The sequence below is a fragment of the Colletotrichum abscissum genome (assembly GCF_030869225.1).
Source record: "Colletotrichum abscissum strain IMI 504890 chromosome Unknown Scaffold_41.1, whole genome shotgun sequence".
NCBI classification, from domain to species: Eukaryota; Fungi; Ascomycota; class Sordariomycetes; order Glomerellales; family Glomerellaceae; genus Colletotrichum; species Colletotrichum abscissum.
In genome coordinates, this window is record NW_026850332.1 from 22,859 (window position 1) to 49,240 (window position 26,382).

Consider the following 26,382-nt stretch of genomic DNA (forward strand, 5'->3'; position numbering starts at 1 on the left):
TGATGGGTTGTGTAGATTTGAAGCACATGTGGCAGCTATGCTGAGAATGCTAAAGTCTTGAAAATTCGTCTCGGGTAAGGTAAGGTCCGAATAACATGAGAAAGACACAGACAGATGGATGGGATCTGATGAGGAGGATTACTCCCGTCTGGACGGATACAGAGGAGGAAAGACCCAAAACCAAAGTTTGGTGGTTTCGAGGTCCCCACCATCAACGAGCTGTGAGATACGTACTGGAGATCGGTGCAAGGTCTCCCCAGGCACTGCCGTCTTCTCTGGGGGCTCTGGGCCTCTTGCGCATCACTTTTTGCCATCCAAGTCGTCGTCATGCCTGCTCCAGAATCAACGCCGCGACACTTGTACCTGGTCTGAACAACTCGCCGCAGCAAAAGGACCGACGAGCATACCTTCATCGGCCCAACGCAAATCGAGGACCCTTTCCACCGCCTTTCGTTTCTTCTCGTCGTTCGCATACTTACCTTTATCCTGATCTGACATGATTCGCTCCAACCAACAACGACAAGATTGCAAGGGTCTCTAACAACTTGCTAGAAACACTGATATCTTCCCTACGTCCATGATTATCCTTCCTCGTTAACACCAAATGTCAATAAACAAAAAGGCTCCTTCCTTGGCTTTTCCCCCTCATAACAAACGAAGCATCTGCCCAGGCCAGAAAACAAACCGACGAACTGCCACACTCATTTGCGCCATCCTCCGCGAGATAGATCTCCAAGAAGCGCTACCAGCAGAGTATCAAGGTTAATCAAAGCCACCGGCAACGTCCGGCATTCGCAAGGCCAAAGACTACCGCCGCCGCTACGTGACCTCGACTCCGTACCGCGGTCAGTAACTCTCCTCGCACCACGCACTCGGAGAGGCGCAGACAAGCCCACTCGACCCGAACCCTTGCCAGGCGCCGCCGTCTCCCTCCTCTCACACGCCGAGACGCTCGATACTTGGGGCGTTCCAATCACCCCGCCAAAACTTTTCCAACGGTCCAACAGACCAGATACCGCACTACGCACCATTACAGCACACGCTTAAAAGGACCCCGTGGACGGTGGACCAGCGGGACGCCGGGCTGAGGTTTAATTTAAAATAACCCCCAGTTCGTCTGGCCCGTCCGACCTTGCCTTACCCTTCCCCTCCGAGCGTCACTTCCAGGCTGCAGCTCAACTAGGCCCTGCGCATCCGTACCTATTTCTTCCAAACTCCCGCCGCTTGCCCCCCGAAACATACGCGCACAGCTTCCCGCATTGCTGTCATTCCATTCACCGAACCTTAACTCTTTTCCACAGACAATCCGCCCATCGTCCATTCACTTCAGTCGTTCACGGCCGCTTTGCGATATCTTGCGACGTTCATATCAGCGTCTCTTCTGGACATCCGACCACTCCGCTTCGACTCGGGCGCTTTCCCCCTTTGTCCGTCATAGGACCCCTAGATCCGTGCTTCCGACGCAAGTCTCTCGTCCCCTCGCGGCTCAGCGCTCCTCCGTCCGCAGGTTCCGCGACCGCAAAGATGAAGGCCATGAAGGGGCTTAGTGTGAATCGGATGATGAGTACGCTCAAGAAGCGAACGACGAATAGTGAGTTGAAACCACCATACACCCTAACTCCATCTAGAGTGATCCCGAAGGCAGTGCTGATCGATATCTCTCCCCGCAAGACTTCAGTGGATCCAGCCAAGTGTCGGCATCGCCAGTAGACCCGCAGAACGAGACGCCCGAAGCTACGGCTGCGCGTAGCGTGGTATGCAAGACCTGGCCTTCCCTACGCCAATGATCACAGCTGACGTAGTGCTCAGAAACAATTTTGCGAATCTGGAGGCCCCAATGCTCAGGTATATGCTTAGTCGCGACAATTTGTGCTCGCGGTGAGCTTCCTGCTAATAGAATATACAGGGCGACGAAGTCCTCTACCTCCCGCCCATTGTCGATGCCGCTGAGTCTTCTCCGGCCGCGGCCGCCGAATGCGCGCGCATCATCCGGAAATACCTAGCCAAGGATAACCACGCCAAAGCCTCGTGGCAGTACAATGCCATCATGCTGATTCGCATCCTTACCGACAATCCCGGCCCCACGTTCACGCGGAATATGGACAAGAAGTTCGCCGATACCGTCAAGGAGTTATACCGTACTACGCACGATCCCAGTGTCAGACAGATGCTATCCGAGACATTGGATACTTTCGAGGCTACCAAGTTTGACGATCAGGGTCTGGGCGAGTTGATCTCTATGTGGAAGAAGGAAAAGGAACGAAGCTACAAGCAATATGGCGTAAGGGCTCCTAAAAAAAGCAGTCGATTCCGTCCTTACCGAACTGACATATCCCCATAGAATCCCAGACAGTCTATGGCTGGCCCCGATCCTCGGACTATGAATGCGCCGCCATTCAATCCTCACTCGCAGAATTATTTTGCAAGAAATCACACCAATCGAAGCTTGCCTACCCCCGTTGAGCTTGCAAGTAGGTTAGAGGAGGCGAGAACATCTGCAAAGTTACTTTCTCAGGTTGTCGTCAACACCCCTCCCCAGGAGGTCATCAACAATGACCTGATCAAGGAGTTCGCGGACAGATGCCAGAGTGCTTCGAGAAGTATACAATTGTACATGACTGCCGAAAACCCGTCTCCCGACAATGAGACTATGGAGCACCTGATTGATACGAACGAGCAACTACAATCAGCGCTCAACCAGCATCAGAGAGCCGTTCTTGGCGCTCGGAAGCAGCTCGGAATTGACCCGAGGTCAGATAATGCTAGCCCCGTGAGCCCCCAGACGGCTGAGTCTCAGCAAGCGAGTCGGACCCAAGAATGGGCGCAAGCCCAGGCCCAGTCGTCATCTTCTAGTTCGACCCCTCCTCTGCCGACAAGGCCGTCCGAAGGAAGCGGAAAGGGCAAGGCATCAGAAACCTTCGCCCCACCCCCGGGACCGCCCCCGAAAGCGCAACCGCAATACGGGGCCGAGGACCCATTCAGAGACCCCCAGCCGGAGATCCACTACTCTTCATCGAGCAGACCCGGAGGGTCCGGTGGTGCGGTGGAACTACCGGGCGAGGAGCCGCGGCTGGCTCATGAGCCATTCCATCCAGGCTTCAACCCCACTCCAAGCTACCTTGGAAGACAAGACAGCGCTCTTGGCAAAATCACGATGCATGGCGCCGACGAAGCCACTACGCCTGGACCCCTCAGCGGTAACCCGATCCAGACTGTCGACCTCAGGAACAGGCAAGAGACACTGCATGAGGACTCGGATGATGACCTTTACGAATCAACCCCGAAGAGTTCCAAGAAGAAGGACCCGGTGTACAGGTACTAGATTGGGTGGCGGAAGCTCAATTGAGTGAGGAGGTGATGTATCCTGCCATATTTTGTTGATCAGAAAAGGGGGGTTGTTTTCCCTGCGCATATTGCTTTAGAGTTCTCGCAAGGGAAAAATTGGGTATCTTGTGGTGGTGTTCTCATTTCACCCAAGGCAGATGAAATGTGCCGCTCTTGATGAGCGAACACAGTTGTCGATTATAGGCATTAGCAAAGCACGGCGCCTGGCTTACGAGTTTACCTCTATGAAATCAGACCTTTTTATCCTCAGGGAAGTGACAATGCTCTTTTGTCGTCGCCATTGACCAGAGGAAGTGATGAGGCAATGGTACAGGGGGAGCTGCTTCTGGTGCTGTCGAGAGGGAAAGTGGGATCAGAAAGAGACGTTTTGCTACGTACTAAGTTGTAGGCAGTCAGTCTCCAACGTGGTTCCGAACATGTGGTCTACGCTTCGCCATTTTCCTCTCGTTCCCCCTCCTACAGAACGTCACAGATTATCTCTGCGCCTCTCCGCTTGTTTTTGGCTCACAGTCTAGCCAGGACAGCAAGGCGCTTCGTAGCTGTTGAGAGAAATAAGATGCCCCTGAGACGCAGCGATCGGCATGGCACTAACGCGACTGTAGAAACGAGAGCGATGCCACGGCTATCTAGCTCGATGCACTCAAGTCTTCATTCACCCCGGTTTACTTTGCGGAGGAATGCCATGAGAGCCATCACCCAAGGGTATAAGTCCTGGTACTCCACCTTCATTCCCCCAATACTGTATACGGCCTTCCTGCCTCAATGCGACGCTGACTGCTACACTGCAGTTGAGCGGCGTTGCCTCGCTCAACGAAGGATTACTCTCAGCTTCTACTAGGCGCCGAAACTCCTTTCGTGGCGAAGCAGTCATGAGGCGACTGGACGTGCCGAACCCCAAAGTATACTCCAATCATCAGCGACGATTTCAGATCTACGTCATATATCAGCTCGCAGAAATACGTCAGAGAAGTCTTGTAAAGCAGGCTGCGAGGCGTTCTGGGGAGGCAGCCAAGCTTACAATAAGCATCTAATTTCCGTCGTGACGACAGGCTATCCTATACCACTGCTTCAGAAGGTGATGTACTTGTCTACTCAGATGAGTATAAATTCTTAGCCCCCTCCCTTTCTGCTGATCGGCCGAGTCTACTTATCACCATTCACAAGAAGATTCGGAGGGCACAGTAATCCCCGACTACATCGCCGAACGGACAACATGCAAGACGATACGGGCCACAATACGTCGGCTATCAGGCCTGGGGAACTCGAAAAGGTCCAAGGGCTTTGGAAGTTTCAGGTACAACGTTTCAAGGCACAGACTTGGGCTTATCGAGATATCAAGTTCCTAGTGTATGATGACACCGCCGACGCAGACGAGGGCGACTCGAAGACAGGCAAGACCAGCGAGAACACCGCGATCTTCGAGAGGCCTCCCAAGTTCATGCCGACGAGTCCCGATCATGATTCATCTGTTGCACCGCAAACCCTTGGAGATGGCGGCGAAGATCCCATGTTCAAGCAAGCAATTATCTCATCTTTGAAGCAACCACACTCGGAAGCCGGGCCAGCTGCGGTATTTGAGCATCCTCCAGAAGACGACGACATGGACGATCCAGATCTTCAAGAGGCCATTCGCATGTCGTTGATGGGTGACGATGACTCCAGCGACGGACCAATTACGGCGGAGCCTTCGAGCCTGAATGCTGGATCATCTACAGCATGTAAAAAGACCCCCGAAGACGAGAATATGGATGATCCAGAGCTTCAAGAGGCCATCCGTCTGTCATTGATGAGTGACGGCGAGTCTGGCAACGCACCGATTCCAGCAGAATCCGGGCCCTCTGTTACCAACACAGACGAAGATGAAGACGTCTTCGAATGCAGAATATGCTCGAAGCTACCCACGTTTCCCCACGACAAAAAGACACGGAACTTCCGCCTTTTCAAACCAGCGGACGAGTTTCCGCATCTCGTCACGAAACGGCCAAGCAGCGTCGACGTATGTGTCCATTATGTTGCAGTATCGTACTGCTGGCCTGAGGAAATCAAAGACGAGTATGGAAACACCGTTCCTCCTATCATCGAATCAAAGGTCCGAGATCTCAACGGTATGCCACGTGCTGCTCGGGCACTTGACGATGTTCTCGACCGTGCTGTCGACTTTGCTAATTCCGTCGGGCTTCGCATGATTTGGATCGACCAGGAATGCCTTCCGCAACCGAAAGAAGATGGTTCAGAGGAAGACAAGGCGTACCAGCGACTCGGGGTGCAGGCACTGGACATAGTCTACAACAGGGCTATCGTTACAGCTGGCCTACACGAATCAACTATCAGCAAGACTGAGATGAGCGCGGTTCGATTCTTGATAGACCACAAAACGGAAGAACTGCGTTATTTGAGCCTCCGTCCACAGCTGTTCCAGTATGCTTTGGATTTCTTGTACATGGTCCAAGCAGACAAATGGTACACACGAGCGTGGGTTATTCAAGAAGCAGTCAGTGCCGGCGACGGCTTGGTTCTTGTGTTCAGCCGAGGTCCCGGTGTTGTCTACACGTCCAAGCTTCGTGCCGATCAGAAGAAGTATTCGACTCCTCGACATCCACTAGACGCGGAGAGGCGAACTCTCAAGTCAAAGATTATCTGCATTCCTGTAGGCCTCTTTAGGGCCCTTGTCGAAACCTGCAAGTCTCTACTGGAACAACGTTTTCAGGTTATGGGGCAGGCTCTGATTCGAACCAACACCGGCAAGAATGCCATCCCGATCCTCTCCGTCGCCGAGTCCCTTCATCCAAAGATCACAGTGCGCCAGCATGTGGCCGGTGTCCACGTGTACGGAGGCAAAGTCTACGGTGGCCGTCAAAAGGTGAACGCCGCCACGGCTCTGACGCTGCTGAAGAGTCGTCACTGTCGCGATGTTCAGGATCGTTTGACTATCCTGGCAAACATGTGCAGTTACGAGATTCGCTTAGACCCTATGAGAGTAGCGAAGGAATGTGATTCGCTTCGAATCGGTATTTTGGCCATCACGCTGCTGAATGGAGACACGTCCCTCCTGGTGCCTGAGGTCTATGACTTCCCTGGCGACGAAGACGGAGAGCCAGACCCTTCTATGGATCGCCGCGTGGGGAGCCTTCTGTCACCTTTTGACACGGACTCCAAAGGGATCAGTAGCTACGCAGTACAAGACGGCAAGCTCGTCAACCCTGCCGTGTACAAACATAGTTTTGGGGGTAAGAGGAAAGGACTCCATCTGTGTGCATATCTCTGGACAGTCGACGATACTCTCGATCTCAGCCCTCTGAAATACCAATTCGCCGAGATCTGGCATAGGATGAAGTGCTTGCGCATCATCATGGACCGCCAAAAGGAGGAATCCGTCGATGAATTCGCTAGGCGAAAGGGTTTGATTACCCAACATTTCTCAAAGAACTACGTCGCAGACCGGGCGAAATCGGAAATCTTCCACCATGGTGTCATCGCTGCTGACTCGAGTGTTTGGGAAGGTCTAGATGCGAGGGGGGTTCAGGTCAAAGCATACCTTGACGCCTACCGCGTAGAAGCGGAGCCCGAGATGCAGAAGATCGTGGCGGAGATCTTCTTCGCCATCTTGCGATACTTGCACGGCCTCTGTACCACTCAGTCTCTAGGCGCCGCGAACAGCATCTGGCAATCGATTCGCACGGATGCCGTCTATACACGTAGGCCAGAGATGCCAGACTTGGTGGGTGAGCAGCTTTTTTCACACGAAGACGTTCTTGTGGACCCTTTCCGAACGCTTCAGCTGGATAAGGATCGAGGCGGCGGCCACTATCAAGCCTGGATCGTGAACCGGATCATGCATGAGGGCGTCCTCTTCGTCGCCAGGTATAATTGCGCTTCCAATGTCCCGCTGGTGGGAGTGGATTCTAGGCCGAGCCGCGATCTAGGGGAAGGCCCCAGTCGGCAGAATGATGGCAAAGTTCCAGACAACATTATCCAACGGCAATTCCAGCGACGAGTCCTGGCAACGCTCTACAGTTCTGGCCTCGAAGGAAATTTCGACGCCCTCGAGGATCACGAAACCAGGATCGTCCCGTCCAGTCTGGCTTGGTTCGCAGAAGCTCTCAAGCGAGACCTCTTCACGGCAGAGGCAGAGCAAGCTCGGACGCAGCAGCTCATATCGATCTTCGACGTGGATGGACCATGCCTCGTTGCTCCCGTCTTCAACTCAGACTGGGAAGTGCTGCCTCGTCCTGATATCAGAAGTATGAGTATCTGCTGGGTGGTTGAACCGGTGGAGAAGGCCAAGCCAGAGAGCCATGGGAAGCAGAGCGCCGCTGTCGATGAAGAGCAACTCATAATCGGCGGCAAAGGCAAGGAATCTGAACGGAAGCCTGTTACATCTGACACTCATGATTTTATGGTAGGCGGCAAGGGGAAGGAACCTGAGCACTCACCCTCTACACCCGACGCTGGTGATCTGGGAATAGCCTCAAACACGGAATCTGCCGACCCAACTTCGTACAGAGTGTTGGATAAGGTGAAGGGAATGTGGCAAATAATGGACCTGCCCATGCAGGAATACGCCTTCATCTAGTCTTGAGGCAACCTGAGACTTGCAATAAAAAGACGTACACGGGTAATGAGCAGGCCAGCCACGGGCACGTTTGAAAGAAGACAAGCGAAAAGAAAGCAAGGATGGTAACCAAAGTCAATTAACATGACCAAAAGGCAAAAACATACAACACCAGGTATTCGCTGGTCGTCACCGACCCAACTACTAATCCGGCCCTCATTGGCTTATCTATGGGAGAGCGGACGGGATCCCGAGTTTTCCAATGGGTATGGTCGTATGTGCTGGGAAAGGGCAAGAAAATGCATTGAGTAGGCAGTGTGAAAAAAAATTCTCGTTGTCCCAGCCCCAAACATACAACGATCCTTTTGCCCGTTCACAAATCTCAAAAGACCACTGAAAGGCTAAGATTGTCAACAGCAGGCACTGCTCTTCAAATCCCCTCCAACCTACCAAACGGTGAAAACGGAAGCAAACCGTCTCGAAGGGCAACCCCCAAGCCCTGCCCTCCGTTGGCTGACGGCCGGCCGGCACACATACACACACATACACTTCACCGGATTTATCGGCTCTCGCCCCTCGCGCCCCCGGGGATGAGCGGTCGTACCAACCATAGTACGGGATAGCGTCCTCAAGGATACGGGACACACGGAGGATATTGGCCTTTCCGCGTGACAAATCGTATTACTAGCCAGCCCTCAGAAGCCGGGGAAGAAGAAGGGCTGCAACCACGACACACATACACGCACACCACCATCTTCGGAAACCAAGCGGCGGTTGGTCGGTGGTGGTATCCGGCTGTCTCGGCGCGTTGCCCGGAGTAAAAGCATCGAGCGAATCGGATAGTGTATATGCCATATATCGCGAGATCTTGCATCTCTCTTGACAGCCACTGCCACAGCCAACCACTTGGACGAAATGGGCAAGCCAGCGTAACGTTTGGGATTCTTCTCGTCTCCCTTCTAGGAGACAAGTAGGGGAGGAGAGGAGCAGGGGAGAAACCACACAAAACTCTGCTTTGCTTCTTAGGAGCTTTGCTGGCCCCGGGTTGGACGGCAACAACCGACGAGCGACTGGTACCCTTGTCTCGGGTATGGAACACGACAGAATAACTTTCTCCCCAATCCTTCAAAGGCGTAACCTTTGGACGGAATGGTCTATCAGACTGCAACGTTGACGAGCGAACTGTCAAAATCCCCTCTTTCTGCGGCGCCCGGTCAGTCGACGAAGGGGGCGTATCAGATGACAGTCTCGCAATTTGAAAATAGAAAGAACCGAGTGATTCGAAAGCCCTGAATGTGCCACAGCATCATGCTGAGCTGAGCGTCTTGCTTCGCTGGCTCGGGCTTGAGCTGTTCGAGGCCGGTCTGCTGCATGAGGTATGCCTGGCACATCCAAAATTGGGCGACGCGGCCTGTTCTCAGAACGAAGCATGAAGTGGATGGCGAATATGGGGATTACGGCCGTTCGTGCCCTCACATACCCAACACCAAGGCCACCTGCAAATGTGCTCGTTGGCTAGCGTGCGCCCAGAAAGGCGTTTCCCTCGAGCCGCAACGCACTAGCACAGCTGCAGACGGGCACAAATGCTGGGAAGAGTGCCTCCCAATCCAATCGCAACGCTTGAAGCGCTTGAAGCCACAACCCCTCACCTGCAAGCCGCAAGCACTGTCTGATCTGACCAAGTATCGGCAATCGGCTCCCTTCCTGAGAACCAATGGCGGCGTTTTAGGGCAAGGCTAGGCGGGAAACGCCTGGAGACGACGGGACGTGCTGCAAATATGACCCGTCTCGGCATATGAAGCTCTTGTAAGGTCAGTGCAGGCCCCTTTCCTTACCTAACGTCCCATAGCTTCATCGCCTCAAGGCGACCGCGTTCCCTTAGAGCGTTAGACCATCCCAGGTCGACCTGGTCTGAACATTGGTAGTGCTACCATCTGAGGGGAAGTGCTCGGAACCCTCCCGCGCCAGCCTTGTTTCAACGACGCCCTATCAAAGAGAAGCAGCGACGATGTTGACTGGGAGGCATAGCAGACGGCGAGCTGGCCTGATGGAGTTGAACACCTTTCCACCCCGCTTGGGCCAGCGGCTGCCAGGAGCCAGACGTAGGATGCGGAACGCAGGACTTAGGAGGAGCGGCCTACATGCTCGATCACGACGCCGCGGGTGGTCGTCCTGAATCAAGTCCACCATGGCAATCATGACCATGCCTGGTATGTGCGTCTGCGGGAAAGCGGGTTCGATGTTTCGATGGATAGAAGTTTGCCTGAGGAAACTAATCATTGATAAGTAGACGCGTCTGTGTTAGCTTATTCAAAGACGTGGTGAAAGCAAGGAGGAAAGACCTAGCAGAGTCTCCATAGAGGCGGTTGGTGAATGAGAGGATTGGTGAAGAAAGTCGTCAAGGGCTGGTAGGCCAGGATGCAACGTGGGAAAAACCTAGTGCGGGCTGTGCAGGGAACTGTACAAGGGTTCGACGGACCACTCGCATCTCTGGAATCTTTGGGCGGAGATCAGACGATGCGGCTGATGGAACAGAGATCGACCGCTCCTCCAGCCTGAGCTAGTGTAGTCGCCCACCGTCCACGGGCTTTAGCCTATGTGCGTCGACCAGGGAAGGCGTCCTGTTCGTTCTGGAAGAACGACACGTTGAATCGCAGCGAGTCTCTCGGACTGGGGAGTCTGAGAGTGGGTGACATTGACAAGCCCACTTCATATCGTTGTAGGCGGGCCGGAATTAGAGTTCGCAACTATGTTCGGGAATTAAGGCCACCAGCCATGGTTTGCCGCCGAGAGAAGAGGGTTTGAATTTTGGAATGTTGGAATGATGGACGTGGATATGTGAACTGTCAATGTCATCCGGTACCGACGGACATCGAAGGTCGGGCTGTCTGTGGTTCCTTATTGGAGGCGGGTCGTGAAGGATGGATGGAAAACCAATGGTACGAGACAATACGATATGACCAGCCGCGGGCCGGAACGGCATTGCTGATCAGTGCAGGTAGGGCAGTTGCAGGCACTCGATGGTCTCACTGTCGAGTGCAATGACAGGCGCAGGCGACGACAGTTTCCAATCTTGAGTGTGATTGATTCACCGGCTCGTTGGCTAGATGGCAAGCGTAAGTGACTGATCATGTATTCCTTCCCAAGTTTCCCATGGAATTGTACTAGTGGTATGCAGGAAGCAATTGCTCACCTTTTGGCAGGTCTGGGTTGGTGTGTGGTTGGGCTGGTGGCGGCACTAATTCACCTAAACGACATGGGAGCCGCTGCCGCCATGCATGTCGAATGCGGCCGGTCAACGTTTCCTTGGTACCGACGTCGCGACTCGAGCCCAATGCGGTTCGCTCGTCAACATATGCATGCATACTACAAGTACGTATGTATGTACATTTATCCGCACATGAATAGTGCGGCACGTAGCGATGCCCTGCAGTGCAGCCAGGCGCCACTATCTATGCCCTCGTAGCATACCGCAGTAAGAGACTTGACGCGGCATATTCTGACATCTGCCCTCTGGTGACGTGGATATCGATGGTTTGCTGTTTGAACGGCGCATGCACACATCACGTCCCGTCCTGTACGCCCCTCAATTTGCATCATGTTGTACGTGCGTAAAGGACCGTGTTCGAAGCTGACGTGGATAGCGTAGTATCCGTACCGGTTGCTGGTGACATTCTTGTTGTGTATTTTGTCTGGGGAGTCGCGCCGCATCGACGCATCGAATGCGCAGCAACGGTGCAGAATCGAAGCGGTGACCCTCAGGTAGGCGAGAAACAAATCGAACAAGAAAAAGAAAATTTCAAGCACAGAATCTGAGCGTGCCGGATTCAGTGCAGCGCAGCAGATCCGGGGGTCCCTGTTCGACAACGGACGCGGACAGGGAGTTGGATGGAAAACCAGACGAGCAAATCGCATCCATTTGCTGGCCAGCAGCCCGGATAATGGAATATTGCCGATTACAGAGTCCCCTCTGGTTTGTGGGTCTCCCGGTTGGTTCGTCAGAGTTGTGTGGAGCACTAGGAGACGTTCAGTCCAAGTTCCCAACTCTCCAGCCAGTTCTCCAACCAGTCTCCAATCCTTTCCAAGCCAGTCTCATCCCAATCCCAAACGACTTTGCGGGCCGAGAGTCGCAGGGTGCACGGAAGTTGTCGAACAGGGGCTCCTAGCTTGACGGCGGGAATCTGAGCGTCACAGTTCAAAGGGTCACCTTCAGTCGTCAATGTGAAGGTCTGAAGAGGGTTGAGACCGTTGACTTGACATGGGCAATCTGAGCCTAAAGTCAGCTTTGTTTATCGTCGTCTTTCGCAACCGATTGGATCCTGAGATTGAAGCTTGTGGTGAGCCCCTGCATGGTTTGCTTCGCCGCCAAGTCTGTCTCCCGCACCCAGCTGCACGTCCGTTCCGGCGCGGTTCGCGATTGGATTATGAGCTGGTTGACAGGTGCAGCAAGTGTGTGGATGAGGTTGACTCGAGTAAGTAACAAGCTCTGCTCGCTGGCATGACATACCATCGATTTTCATGCCCAGAAAGCCGCCGATACAGGCCTATTCGTGAGGTTTTCGTACAGAGAGCCGAGAACGAGTCTGACCTTGCCGGTGGGATCCGAATAAAACGGCGACAGGCTGCGAACCGCCGACAACGGCCGGTTATCTCGACAAAATTTGAACTTTTCTCATGCCCCGGAGGAGAGTCGCATGCGCGGTTGGAAGTCTCCTGGCCTGCCTAAAAATAAGATAGGGACAGGTGGTGAAAGCAGCCGGGCGTCGTCTCTGGAACTGCAACGCAGCAGCGTCTTTCGGCAACTGTCAAGCTGATCTCATTTCGCGTCATCCGAAGCCATGACAGCTGGGTGGTTGGGGGTGAAGGAAAAGAGGATATTGTTCAAGTAGTTGGAGAAGGTTCAGTGCAGCTAGCCATGATGTGTTTCTTCATCATCCATGTGCTCCGAACGGTAAGTTCCATCGCTTGCCAATCCACCGGGACCGTGGGAAATGATGATGGGATGGTTAGGCGCGGCAGCGTAACATTGTCTAAAGAAAAAAAAAAGTTGGGATTCATCTTCCGCAGGCTCAAGGTATGTGACTGTGTGCCTGTAGTATATTCCATAGTGTATCCGTACTGTCTGGCTTGATCCACGTCCATCAAACGGCAAACCGGGTTCCATTATGCTGGGAACCTAAGTGGTGGGGGAGCGGTACTTTCCTGCATCTGGGATCGTGGTTCCATCCGGAGGGAAAAAGCGGAAGATTTCTTGTCTTGACGAGAGACGGGAGGAGACGACAGTCCCAACGACAGGGAAGCAGTGCCTTTCGGGTTAGAGGAGCGAAGTGGAGTGGGAAGACCCGTGTGTGGTCCCGCTGGTGGTGCTGTGAACGGATATTATCTCGTACGGTTCTCGGTAAGGTAAGGTATACGCTTGTTCACAATTATGTCAGAGTTGTGTGGTTCCTTATCTGCCGCCACGACGGCGGGTGAAAATGGGCGCGATGTATGGGATGATTGCAGAATTCGAAGTGAGGAAGGAAGTCAGGGTGAAGTGGAAGAAGGCACGTTTCTCGCAGCATATGCACTTACATCATACATGCACACGTACATAGAGGCACATGCATCTAGACGGCAGCGATCTTCGGTTTACTTCAACCCCCGCATTGACCAGGGGGCCCTCTTCTAGACCCTGCTGGGATCCTCCCATGTTACTTGAACCTGCGTTTCCCTTTTGGGACATTCTTGCGAAACGTCCCTTGACCTCCTCTTTCTCCTCATCCCATCCAAGTCCCTTTCCTCACACTTCTCACCTCACCTCGTGCCTCGCTCCTTACACCTGTCCTGTCTTCAACTCTTCTCTCACAAACCAAACGAACGCCGTGACAGCTTTTTTCTCAGACAAGACATGCAACTTGTACCTTCTCGAGTTTCTGCTAGCTCCATTCCACCATTCAAGCCCCCTCCTCACCCCGGTCCCATGATCCATCTCCGTCTCCTCCTTCTCTGACCTTCACGGCCACCTCCGAGTCCTTCCTTACAAGTTACCTGCCCCTTTCTCCATTGTCATGTCGTTCATATCTCTCCCCTGCCCTCCTACGGTGTACCCAAGGTACAAGGGGCCCTCGTCTCTGGGCGGATCAACTGAATTGAAACATGTTCTACTGTGTATTATCCACTCAGTCTTCTTTCTGCCCGGTGCCTCAGGACTGACTGACTGACTGACTGACTGACTGACTATCCAATCCTTACCTGCTCTCTCCTCGCTACTCTGCTGCTAGTAATCGCAGCAAGTACCTTGCCCTCGCCTTCGCGGTTTGACACACACAAGTGTCTCCAAGAGGTAGCTCTGTGAGTGTGGGTGTGAGGTGTGAGGTGTGTGCCAGGTACTCGCGCGAGTCTTCTCTTTCCAGCTTGTCTCTCTGCTTTCCTCAGTCAGCTGGAGCTGTTACGGATGGTAGTTGATACAATGGCTGGCCTGTCTCAGCTTTCCTTTCCAAACCTGACCCGTCCAGTTTTGTCGTGCCGAATGTTAGCCTTGAAAAGTCTCTTCCCTCCACCCTTCCTCTCTGCAGATGGTCTGTCCTTCCAAGTTCCCCATCCCTCATCTGCTCTTCTTCCCGTTCCCTTGGCCTTATCCTGTCTAATCATATCGCCTGGGCGTATTTTATTCTTATTTTTGTTCTTTTCTGTCCATTCCCAATCTGTTTTTTTTTTAAGTCCGGGGGCTACTAGTCTTGTCTCACTTAACCCTTGCCTTGCCTTGCCCTGCTGTCATCATCATATCTGAGTTGGCCGGTCCGCGTCGGGCCAATATTGCGACTCCATTCTCGTGGGTTTCCTTCCCCCATACTATTTCGATCCAAGGTACATTGCGTTGTACCGTACGTACACCTCGACACATCAGCCCCATACACGCACATACGGATACCCATACACATACATATACACATGCGTACATACGTACCCAGCAAGCATCCTTCTGCACCTCACCTTGTCTTCTTCTTGCAGACGGCTTCTGCGAGTTAATGTAGATGGGCCCCCGTTGACCCCATCATATCCCCATCCAGCCCATCCCGGCCCTCGATCCGACCACTCTCCTCCACCGGTACCTCCTCATCTTCACTACGCCATCTGCTCCTCGTTGTCGGCGTTCCTCTAGTCGCTTCCGTCCCGCAGTCGCCACACGGCTAGCTAGCTGCTGCTGGCTTACTTGGGTCATCTAACTGTACCCGCTCGTGACATTGTCCGCAAACAGATTAGCCCCGTCTGTCAACTGGCGGATCATGACTTCGGACCATCCTAGCTCTCTTCAACAGCACAACACCTTCGAATTTGATGGAACCGTTGATAAGACCCTTACTTCCCCCCTCTGTGCCAGCCACGAGGTCTCTTCACCTCTGTGCCAGCCACGAGGTCTCTTCACCTGCTACCTTTCCTCGACACCTCTCCCCTCCCCTGACTCTCTCCTGCTCCTACATGTGGAAGCGCCACATGTCGGCGAATGGCTACCGCATCCTCCCTCCGTGCAGCGCCACAGAAATGGTCTCTGAATGACCTCAGCTCCGAGCTGCTGGCTCTCATTTTCGAGCAGGTAGGTTTTTTGAGCGGTTGACAATGCTTCAATGGCTATGCCACTCCTCTTATCCCGCAATTGCTTACCAAGATTTTCCAGCTCCGAGAGATAGACGAGCGCGCCCTTGCTGCTGCGCGGTGCTTGTCCAGGCGCTTTGAGGCTATCGCAACTCCCGTCACCTACCGTACGATTTGCCTCAACGAGCGCATTGTTGCCCCAGACGCCGAATCGCGGTATCCTAATCTCTTGCGCAATGTGTCGTCCTATACGAACCACGTCGTCACACGGAGCGACCTAGACCCTGACGGCATTCGGCGGGTGCTGGACAGGGTCCAAAGGCTAAAGACTGTGCGGTATGCTGACAGTGGTCTTCACAGCTTTTGGAAGTGATTTGCTGACGATACTCGCAGATGGCACTATGTCGATGCTGAATTCCGATCAGGACGACTCTGGCTTCCGTCAGACGTGCTCAACCCCCAGCAGACACGATTTAACGGCACGAAACTGTTCGTCGAGGACTTGCCCCTGCGAGAATTCGAGGGACAACTACGAGACACCTACGTCCGAGCGATTCCCACAGACCTTCTTGTCTCGCTCAAGCTTGCGAGCCCCGCCCCGCCGCTCACGACACGATTGAATTCCCTAAAACAGCTGCTCCTGCTCTCCCGCCGCCTGGAGACATTTCACTACGAAGACCGTGGGCAGGGGACGAACTTCAAGTTCGCCCAAGGAGAGCGCATACCCCCGCTGAAAGACTTGGCTCTCAAGTCATACGACTGGAACCATTCGAAGGAGGACACCCGCGCCCATTGGGACTTTTCTCAGCTCGAATCGCTCGACCTGAAGTACGTGCCCGTCTTCAACTTCCTGTCGACTGTGGATTTCCCCGACTTGGCAGGCTTGCGACATCTACACTGCGAAGACTTCAGCGCCCACCTAGTTGATAAACGCGAGGAAGCAACGGGCGGTTTATACTTACTGGTGGCTAATCACATTCGGGCTTTGCAGACCCTCAATGTGACGTGCCACACCCGTCTGTTCCCGCTGGATGGCATTTTGAGACATGGCGAATCCCTCCAAGTGCTCAAGTTCCGTGATCACATGGGCTTTGGAGAGGAGGACCGACGGTGCCCAACGCTCTGGGGTGAGGATATCGCTATTTTGGCGCAAGGTCTCCCACACGTGCACACGCTGGAGCTGGACATGGACGTGGCCATGTGCGACCCGACCGAGTTCCTCCGCGCTCTATGCAGCTTCCGCAGCCTTCAAACTATCACACTACACGTCCAGACCGTTCTTCACGCGCTCGAGGTTGTTCACCCGGGAATGGACCGCGACTACGATGCGGCCTTACGCACTTTCCAGTTTCTGCTACGAGAGAAGCAGCTCGCGACGCCCGACGTGCCCTGGAAGCAAATCACAATTAATGTAGGCGGATGGCGCAAGGTCATGGTCCGTCGCTTCAGCGCTGCCTGGCGCCGTCAAAATGAAAACGGTGTGTACGCCGAGCGGTGTTTTGTGCTAGAGAGAGCCGACAACGGTCAAATGGCATATCGAGAAGAAATGAGCATCGAAGGCCGCTCAGCAACACCAACGCCCGATCCTCCGACGCCGAACATGGATACCGATTACGACTGATAAGGCCGAGAAAGGTACGGCCTACGTTCGTGGAGCGAGGAACGAGAGCCAAAAAAACATACAGAAAGAGAGCGAGAGAGAGAGATTCGCATGAGATACCAGGAGGGACAAAAAGACTACAGCAGGAAGGCAGAAAAACTACTGGGAGGCACTAGCATATAGATGGAGGAGACTGGCGACGTCAGCACTCTAATCTTAATGATACCAACGATGTTCATGACCATGCACCTCTGGCCTATCTACTCATCGCGTCACGAGTGCATGTTCCTGCAGCTCTTGCACGTCTCTGCCGCAGTGTTTAATGCAATTCGCCATGGCTCCAAAACGGGGACGTGGGCGCATACGTGCGTGCGTACTTGAAGCCCTGGATCGGGTATCCAGAACGCAGACGTAGAACGCACCGCTCAGCCGAACCACAATCGGGTACCAGAGTTCATCACCCGTGACGTGTCAGGACCCCTTCCCCGAGTGCCCCAATCTCCTTTCCATCCCCGCCCCAGGAATAGTAATCCCATCTCCAATCGGGTATCGTTCGCGACTTGGCCTTCGTGAAGCACGGGGCAGCTAGGTGAACCCGCGTTGGCCAGGAGCGGGGTTTCGAGTGAGGTGAGGTGAGTCGTTGAAAGAGTAAGGATCTGTACGTGAGGACTTGACGGACGTTTGTGAATGCGGTTGTTTGCGATCGTGAAGGGGGGGGGGGGCATAGAGGATTCCGAAGTAAGGCAGTAAGTAGCAGTGGTAGATTATCGCGGTTTTGGTGCGAGAGTGCTGAGAGAGGCATCGTCACCTCTTGGTTCTGAATGATTCCATCTCGACTGGTCTGGTGTCAGGATATTCGTTGGATTATGGAATCGTGGTCTGGACGCTGGACGAAGGGTCCCCGAAGCGATACAGAGATGGTTCAAGATACCCTGGAATAACGACCCGGCGGACATGAACCGACGGATATGGGATCACATCAATCGCGTGATGCATAACCTCAATTAGATGATTCGAACCAAACCTAAGAGTCGGGAACATCTCCAATTACTCATCCCCACCCCGGACCTCTTGGCCAAATCTAGGCACGGACAAACCCGAGATTACACGCTCCTTTCGGGTGCGCCAGGGGGGTTTTGCGGGAGGGTCGGGAAGGTCCTCCCCACCCCGGCCCTCCCCCGTTCCGCTCCGTTTCCCCGCAATTTCCGCAGTAGCATCACACCGAATGGGCCTGTCAGGTGAACTCTATCTCTTACCGAAGCACAGACCCTCTCTTTCTTCACCTCGGTGAGAGATGCAAGATCGCGACCTCACCTTGCTTCACACCTTGCTCACACCGAGAGGTGGAGGTGCGCGAGAGGAGACGTGGGCAGAAAAAAAGAACGAGTAGATTTTAATGTTCCAGTAGATTCTACCAGTCTCGAAGACGTGTACTGTGTATTTCATCTTCGCCCCCTGACGCTGTGGTGGTTGATATGGTGGTAATGTAACTAAATGTATTGCGGGTAAAACGCAATTTGCTGCCAGGTATGTAGCTACCCTGACGAGGGGTGGGCGAGCTCGTACGGACGTTCATATGCCTGTAGTACCTCTGTTCGCTCAAAGTGATTCATGTATAGTTAACTTGGGGCTGATCTAAGATCTCGTGGCTCTCAAGCTTTGGTACCAGAAGTCCGAAACCAGGAAAATGTTAACACATTTATGTCTCGAAGGGCCTGAAGCCATGTTCCGCGGATAGAGCACCAGAGCGTTCCGAACTGGGTACCGGGCGTCTCCCAAATAGTCCTGCTTAGCTACTATCGGCACTTGAGCTCGTTCTTTGCACCATGGCTCCTGAGAGGCTGATACCAAGCAGCCGATTTGCGCGTCGTAGTGTTTAGCCGAGAAGGGAAGGAATTGCTACTGACACTGGGGCATTTATCGTGGCCTCGTTTGAGTGATGCTACTTGCAGTTGTAAATGAGGGTTGAAACGTGTAGAAACGTGATATCAAACATTCGGAAGACAAACTTGCCTATGGATGTCGAGAGGTTGGCTAATTGACCATGAACGAAAACAGCACACTTGATAGTCTAGGCATAGCATGCCAAAAAGTCTCCTTCAGATATGTCGGTCGTAGCTCTGCAGAATCTGTCTGGCCAAGATTACCAAAGAGGAACGTCGTGGTTTGACCATATCCAGCAGAGAAGCCACCAAATATCCCCAAGGTGGATGCTTTTTCCTAGTCCGCCAAGGCTGCGTTAGAACCGCGAAAGAGTTCCCTGTGCAAACGCAAGCACTCGCTTGCTCGAATCTCAGTTTCTCCCTCTCTCTCTCTCTCGGGTGCCTGCCATCCGTCGATCGAGATCCTGTACTGAAAGTATTGTCATCAGAGAGTGATCGTTCGAAAGCCTTGTAACTTGCGAGGCCATGGCTCCACACCGTGTGAAGCTACCTGGTCCCGTGACAGATTGATGGTCAAACATGGCTATCGCTTTCCGAAATCATATATGGCGAGACATCGCGTGCCATTGTAAAATCAGCCAAGGCCGGAAGTTTCCTGTGGCTGGCTGAAATCGTCTCTGTGTCTTACATCTAGAGGGGGTGCTTGAGTGCGAGGTACGCACGCCACCGGGCCGTCCGTGTAGAGGAACGAGACATGATTCCCGGGAATCTGGTCGAGTGGTGGACTAGCTTCCGCCAGGGGCACACCAAAATGACTTGTAAGACATGTTCCAGCCGCGCCGCCCTCGCTTAGCCCTCTGGAGTGTATTCCAGCCCGAATGATCCTGCGGATAAGATGCCTGCATAGTCTCCACCGTGCGATTTCGTGCAAGGCTTTGCTGGCCGAGAACTCTGTTTTCGCTGTCAGTACAAGCAACCCTAACCCTGAGTTGTATGACGAAAAAGGTGGATGCAGAGGGGTGAACAATGAATCTCGAGGCTCTTCCACGGCAAAGTCTCAACTCGATTACCTGTATGGTCGGAGATGTTCCCTTTTGTTCTCTACATTTCCAGCACTTTTAGTTCAAGACTGAAGACCTGTCAAGACCGTAACTGGATTGGCGAGCCTGGTAATGCCTTGGGCTGGCTGAGCGCGGATCTGGGCCGTCCCGAATCTTCTTGCTTCTCCACACGCTGCGCAGATGGCATGGAATGTATGTGGCCATGACAACTCGATAGTTTCCCGAGGGTTCTTCAAGTATTGGCCGAGCGTCATTCCTCGGATTGTTAGGGCCCGGCAGGTCGGGTCGCGGAACGGCAGGAAGGTTTCGCAAGACTCGGATGGCTGACCTAGTCAGCAGGGTGCTCCGGCTCCCTCAGCTGGCTTGAGACGGTTGACAGCCTGATGGTAATTAGCAGGTCTCTCTCTCTGGAATGTTCGCCCTAGAGTTGTGTTCCCTGGTAGCTTCCTAGAGCTGCCCACCATCATGTTTGGTCTCGGGGATGCTGTAGGCGCAGAAGCTCGGTAGTAGGTATGGGTCTACTTTTCGTCATATTCTCGATTCGCTTTTGTCGAAGGATAGAATGAGGTTTTGTCGAACAGTGAACAAGAATTTGACGTTTCGATAGGAATGACAAACAATGACTGGAGATCAATTGGGATCGGCAAACGTTCCCTGGCAACCTGACGAGAGGCATTCAAGGGAGGAGGTCAGAAAGGGCTAACGGCGATAGGGTAGATCGATGGGGAGGGAGAGACATTGTGGCTGCTTGTCTCTTCTTTCCGCCTGTTTGCAGCTGCACAAACGTCCCGTCGGTGCTGGATAGGCGTCGATGTGATTCAGTTCGTATATACGTGCGGGTATGCTTCCCGGTCGATACAGATAGATGCAGAGACACGCGTGTAGCAACATCAGACATGTCTCAACTGTCAGCACCGTCAGCTGTCTCTCTATAAACCTGTTGCTTATTTGGAACCTGATTGGAGACTCGGGAGCTGATGAGACGGGATCAAGGAACGAAGCAGGACCTTCTTGCCGGGCTTTTGTTGTACAAGACTTGAGGAATGTTTGACTGACCATTGAAGTATGTCGGTGTCCACCAACATTCGAAGGCTTCTGCTCGAACTACGCTGACCAAGATTCGTGCAGGACGGAAGCTCGCCTTGGAAAGGGGCCTTGACGCGTTTGAATACCAACGTCATGTTGATGTCAGGGATAGGTCGAGTTGGAAACAACACCACACTCCACTCCAGACGATACCAGGAGACGAAAACAACACTAGGAATAATTGAATAATGACCATTCTGCTACCAGAAAAGGACAGGCGAAATCGGGAGCGTACAATGGGCTGCCTGCACATTGGAGAAAAGCTTGAAAATAATACTTGTCACGAGCCGAGCACCAAGGTTTGTTTCTCGTCGCATAAACCGATAGAAAGAAGCAGCACCACGAGCTCAGCGCAGTCGATTTTCCGTTCCCAGCCAGCACATTGACCTGCTCCTACCTTAGAGCTGTCGTACTATTACCAGGCTTCCCATTCCTCGGTAGTCCTCGCTCTCCCGCCTTCCTCCACGGCCGTTCGTCTGTTTCGTTCTTGATCCGGCGCGCCTCAAACGTTCGTACTTTCCACAACGACACGCCATTCAGCCGGTTCGGGAAAGCCTCAGTGTGCATCTTACCTTTGCGCAGCACGGGAAGGACGGGCTGGAAAATCGGACAAAGTCAGGTACGCAGAAGCGTCGCCGTTTTCGGTCAGCACGCCGTGTCCTAACCACTCTCCCCTCACGCCCCCTTCCCACGTTCCTGTCCTGCCGTCATCTTTTCTGGTACACCGTCTGACCTCCGCATTCGTATCTCCTCTTCCTCCCATTCTTACTCTCATCTCTGTCTCGGGCTCCCCAGGTTTTCCTACAGTCGACACCCTCACCGTGTTCAGTTTGACTGTACGAAGCCGCACAGTCCCTGGATCAGCGCGACGCATGTCAGATCGCCGGCTTGTCCCGGAATATCAGTCTGTATACGGTCAACGGCATATGCAAAACCAATCCATGGATGGAGGCGCTGGCGGCCGCATGACTCTGAGACCATGTGACATTTTCCGAACTGCCTCACACAAGCCCTCAAACCAAACCAGAGAATTGGGAATGATGGACTAGGACAGCAGTTTATATCACACCCCGTTGTGTTTACGGTCAGGGCATACTGCATCTCGACCTTTTCGAACTCGGCGATCCAGGCAGGGCTTGAACGGACGTACCTTGATGCTTCCGGATGGACAGTCGCCCTGCAAGATTGCTGCACGTCAGGATGTAACCCAAAGGTCTATCCGAGCATCTCAAGGCCAGACGAACTTGCAGCGTCCACGCCCCCTGACCCGCCCATCGTCTCTGTTTGTGAATAGGGACATTTCCCCCTCTTTTTCTCCTTCGGTGGTCCCGGACCGTCACCGCTGGCTGTCGCTTGGTATCTTCCGCCTCCTCTAAGGTATAGGTACTTGCCAGTGAAAACGATCAGATCCATCACTTCTCTTTCGGTTCCCCCTCCCTGCCCCTCCTCCATGTTGGTGTGCGCAACCGCAATATCCCACTCCCTATGCCTCTGCATCCTACTACTTCCATACCTTCTCCGCTCCTCTCTCGCTACTTCCCCTGTCGTCTTGGACATTGCACACCGTATATTTCACTCCTCACATCGCCAAGATCAGCCCCCTTTTCTCCGGATCAAGCAGAGCCACTGAACACCATGATCTATGAATACTAGTGCTGGGCCCTCGCCAAATCAGGCCATCTCCTCCAGCCCGCTCCGTACCGTCAGATAGGGTGCCTCGATCGAACTCAACTCTAGCCTCTTTCTCATTTTGAACCTCGCTAGCCAGCCGCTTGGCCCATCGTCACCGCCGCCATCCCTCCCGAGTGTCCCAGGAGCCTGGTGGTCGGCCGACGGGCGCTCTACTACCTACGAAGCCTTCTCTAGCCTGTTTTTTGCCTTTGTCTTGACAGCGCTCGGCAAGCCACTCCCTTCTCTTCCGTTGAAATCTACCTAGGACAACGGGTGTGGGCTGCTGAAAATTAGCATTCATCACATCACAGGTCCAACGCCATGAACGCTTGTACAGAGCCTAGGCCTCTGAGCATCGAGTCCTCATCCCTCTTTGCAAGTATAATTTTGCAACGCTGCGCCAATAGTCTGCTTGGTACTTCTCAGCCCCCCCCCCTGGCCCTCCATCTATCTCCTCTTCTCCACGCAAACGAAGGCCATGCGCTTAGCTACCAGGAGTGTCTTTATGTCGATCCAACCATGTGTTTGCGGACTCCATATCCTCCAGGACAAGAGGTGTTCTCTTTTCGCAGCCCGTCAGAGTGCGAGGTACAAGAGTCCCGCAGGGGTCGCGGGCCAGAAAGTGTATGAATTTCACGTAACAAGGAGGGACATGACACCGACGAGCCCACCTCATCTCTCTTGCCGGCGGCTTATCTCCCTTCAGCTGGCTTGTTCACCGTGCCCCGTCTACCCCTCGGCCCCATCAACGGCCGGTGCCTACTGTTAGAAGGCAGGCAGGCAACTCCTTTCTCCGCCAACCGGCCTACTGGCCGCCCGGGCAAGGAACTTGGATCTTGAGCCAAGGCACCTATCTTGGCTACGAGGCATTCAGGGACCTCATCAATGGTGGTATGTTCCCTGTCTTGCGTTAGTACATTGGGTCGCCGCGCACTCTCTCCGCCTCCTCCTCCGCCCAATGTCGCGCAAGCCCGACGGCCCAAAATCCCTAGCGTTGCTGCAAAGAATCGGCATCATGTACTCTTGGGGCTCGCCGTTGGGAAGAGGCTGCAAAAGCTGCAAAAGCTGCAAAGGCTCGGACACACACTTACACGCTTACCAACGGACGCAAAGACACTTGGAGTCTGACATCTCATTGCTGCGCTCCGACCTCGCCTGGCCTGCATCTATCAAGCACAGACTTCATGTGAGTAATTAGCTGCCATACAAACCCCAGACAACGCCTAGTCCATGGGTACCGCCGTAAGCGGCCGTCTGCTCTCTTGACCGGTTCGAATCCTGCCTGCCCTATGTACCGTCCCTTCTCGGCGACGGTGCAACGAGGCAGACGCGTGAGTGTACGTGTGTTATGCACGCTCTCGGCTTCCGCTTGGTTTGTCTCGTCGTCACGAGTGAATTTTCCATATTCCTTCAACCTCGTCGAGTCATCTTCCGATTCTGGCTCTCTTTTGGCGTCGTGGTTTGGATGCCTATGTCAAGGATGGCGTGTGTATTGTATTGTGTGTGACTCGAGTGTACCTGGTCGGTTCCTCGGACCACAGTGCTCGATATTGGCGAACGGCATTCTCCTTGCCCCTCCCCTGCCTGAGAGACAGGCGTGTATACACCACCCCCTTTGGCTCTCGCTCGCGCGCAGGTTTGTGTAACCAGGATCAACCCAATCCAAGGTCCCCATGAGCGTTGATTGCGGAGAGGGGCCAACCGAAGCCCGGACACCACTCATGGGCTCATCCCTTCCCCTTCTCTCTTTCTCTCGTTCGTTTTGGCCCGCCGCCGCGCGGGGAACGGAAAAAAAAAAAAAAAAAAAAAGGCAGGCGACTCGTCGAGTAAGAGGAGAGAACTGAGGTGAAGCGGCGAGGAGAGAGAGAGAGAGAGCACAAGAGAGGAGACCCGGGACTAGCGCCAAGGGTCCCCGAAAGCTCTTCCCTCTCGACAAATGGATTGGCGGCAACGAGGGGCCTGTCAAAGAGGAACTCGAAGTTTCTCTCTCGTCCACTCGTCCACCTCGTCCACTGGCCTCCGGAATGTACCTAGCTTGAACCCGGCTCGCCTCGAACGGCGCCTGTTCTTCTTCTGCTTCTCTCCTCTGGGCTGGCAGGCTGGCTGGCTGGCTGCCCCTCCCCTCCTCCCCTCTTCGCCTCCTCCCGCACCGCACACCGCACACGCCATACAAACCACCCATACAGACACCAGTGACCAGACACGGGAGACATATCGATAGAGACGCCATGTGGGAACGAACAATCGTGTCTTTCAGGTTTAGTGGACCCCCCAGAGTAAAATTTGAACATTGCAGATCTGGAGAAAAAAAAAAGTCCTTTGCTTCTATTGTGCTGTTGTATTGAAGCTCTCGTTTCCTCCCCCTCAAGTTCCGTCCTTGTTGGAAAATTGTTTTCTTCCCTCGTGATTCTCCCTGACAGGCTACTCATTGTTCTTCTTCCTTTGTTCCTGAGGGGAGAAGGGGGGCGCAGATGGGGGGCCCGAGGGGGCAGTTTAGGTTGGTTGGTTAGGATCCGTCCCCCTTTGTGTTGGTTCGTTTTTCCAAGTACCGAAAGACACCAGCCCAGGCGCAGACGTAAAGAACAAAGAACGAGAAGAAGAAACCATGGAAAACAACAAGCGAAGGTGTCTTGAGTTTGCTTGTTATTTCTGGACTTTTTAGTATCAACTAGGACTCTTTTTTTTTTTTTTTTTTTTTAAATTGTTTTGGGGTACTTGCCCGCGGTGACGTTGACTCTTTTCTCCTTCTCTGCCGACGCTTGAGCTTTGAGGGATGATACCAAGCCGCCAGCCATACTCAAAAACTCACGACCAAGCTCTTGGAAAACAGTATTGCTCATGAAAATAGCTGACAAGGAGAAAGAGAGCCAACACAATGAAGAAGATGGAAAAGAAAGAAAGACCGGCATACCATGGACCAAGCTACCTTACTCAGAACCTCAAACTAAGAGGAATGAACAATTTCACACCTCACACACACCGGCAGTTCCATCACTTTTACTCTGGCCCCCCCATCTGGCAAATGCCTTTCCGGAACCCGAAAAGTCCCCAACAGCGTCGCCGCCAGTTTACTATACACTTTTGGACCAAACCCGACCACCGACAAACCCGTTCGTCACGTGCCGTGCCATTGCCGCCGGCCGCCGCGTCCCCCATGAAGTGGAAACCTACTTTGACCATTGAACACTTACGTTTGGTTTTATCCCTTCCCGCAATAACAAAAAAAAAAAAGGAACCTTAGAAACGCGCCGCGGACGGGCGGCCGAAACGGTTGCCTTTCCATCCCCCCCCCCTTCCCCATGCTTGATGCCGCTGTTCCCCGTGTGCCTGGGTTCTGCGGAGTAGGAGGATAGAACGAGGCTTGGTTGTAGGAAAGGACGCAGGCAAAGGCAGGCTAGGTCCCCGAGTTAGACAGCATCGGCGGTCCGGCCCCCAGGACTCTTTTTGTATGCGTACAGCAAACAACACATTTTCCTTTTTCCCTTCTTTTTCTTCTTCTTTTCTTACTCGTGAGTCTAAGTGAGGGGGTCATTGGAGGTCCGAAGTGGAAGTGCAAGAAGGGGGGAAAGTACCGTGCCGCAAAGGTAAACTCGGCGGCGGCACCGGCGG

The 26,382-nt window shown here is 53.6% G+C and overlaps 7 protein-coding genes across 7 annotated transcripts; 6 read left to right on the forward strand and 1 right to left on the reverse strand.

Moving 5' to 3' along the window:
* Nucleotides 1–604: 604 nt before the first annotated feature.
* On the forward strand, nucleotides 605–766 carry CABS01_12894 (uncharacterized protein; the record flags this gene model as incomplete). The annotated part of the gene is made up of 1 exon (XM_060546246.1): nucleotides 605–766. One exon carries the CDS (start codon nucleotides 605–607, stop codon nucleotides 764–766), a length of 162 nt encoding a protein of 53 aa, XP_060395392.1.
* A 758-nt stretch (nucleotides 767–1,524) lies between these two features.
* CABS01_12895 (GAT domain-containing protein) lies at nucleotides 1,525–3,322 on the forward strand (the record flags this gene model as incomplete). Its single annotated transcript, XM_060546247.1, has 5 exons — nucleotides 1,525–1,591; nucleotides 1,672–1,754; nucleotides 1,810–1,845; nucleotides 1,907–2,281; nucleotides 2,342–3,322. 5 exons carry the CDS (start codon nucleotides 1,525–1,527, stop codon nucleotides 3,320–3,322), a joined length of 1,542 nt encoding a protein of 513 aa, XP_060395393.1.
* Nucleotides 3,323–4,558: 1,236 nt separating this feature from the next.
* CABS01_12896 (uncharacterized protein) lies at nucleotides 4,559–7,918 on the forward strand (the record flags this gene model as incomplete). The annotated part of the gene is made up of 1 exon (XM_060546248.1): nucleotides 4,559–7,918. The coding sequence occupies one exon, from the start codon at nucleotides 4,559–4,561 to the stop codon at nucleotides 7,916–7,918; it is 3,360 nt and encodes a 1,119-aa protein (XP_060395394.1).
* Nucleotides 7,919–12,246: 4,328 nt separating this feature from the next.
* CABS01_12897 (uncharacterized protein) lies at nucleotides 12,247–12,623 on the forward strand (the record flags this gene model as incomplete). The annotated part of the gene is made up of 2 exons (XM_060546249.1): nucleotides 12,247–12,373; nucleotides 12,424–12,623. The coding sequence occupies 2 exons, from the start codon at nucleotides 12,247–12,249 to the stop codon at nucleotides 12,621–12,623; spliced, it is 327 nt and encodes a 108-aa protein (XP_060395395.1).
* A 1,998-nt stretch (nucleotides 12,624–14,621) lies between these two features.
* CABS01_12898 (uncharacterized protein) lies at nucleotides 14,622–14,840 on the reverse strand (the record flags this gene model as incomplete). The annotated part of the gene is made up of 1 exon (XM_060546250.1): nucleotides 14,622–14,840. The coding sequence occupies one exon, from the start codon at nucleotides 14,838–14,840 to the stop codon at nucleotides 14,622–14,624; it is 219 nt and encodes a 72-aa protein (XP_060395396.1).
* Nucleotides 14,841–15,383: 543 nt separating this feature from the next.
* CABS01_12899 (F-box domain-containing protein) lies at nucleotides 15,384–17,093 on the forward strand (the record flags this gene model as incomplete). The annotated part of the gene is made up of 3 exons (XM_060546251.1): nucleotides 15,384–15,473; nucleotides 15,555–15,808; nucleotides 15,866–17,093. 3 exons carry the CDS (start codon nucleotides 15,384–15,386, stop codon nucleotides 17,091–17,093), a joined length of 1,572 nt encoding a protein of 523 aa, XP_060395397.1.
* A 6,969-nt stretch (nucleotides 17,094–24,062) lies between these two features.
* On the forward strand, nucleotides 24,063–24,419 carry CABS01_12900 (uncharacterized protein; the record flags this gene model as incomplete). Its single annotated transcript, XM_060546252.1, has 1 exon — nucleotides 24,063–24,419. The coding sequence occupies one exon, from the start codon at nucleotides 24,063–24,065 to the stop codon at nucleotides 24,417–24,419; it is 357 nt and encodes a 118-aa protein (XP_060395398.1).
* Nucleotides 24,420–26,382: the final 1,963 nt, after the last annotated feature.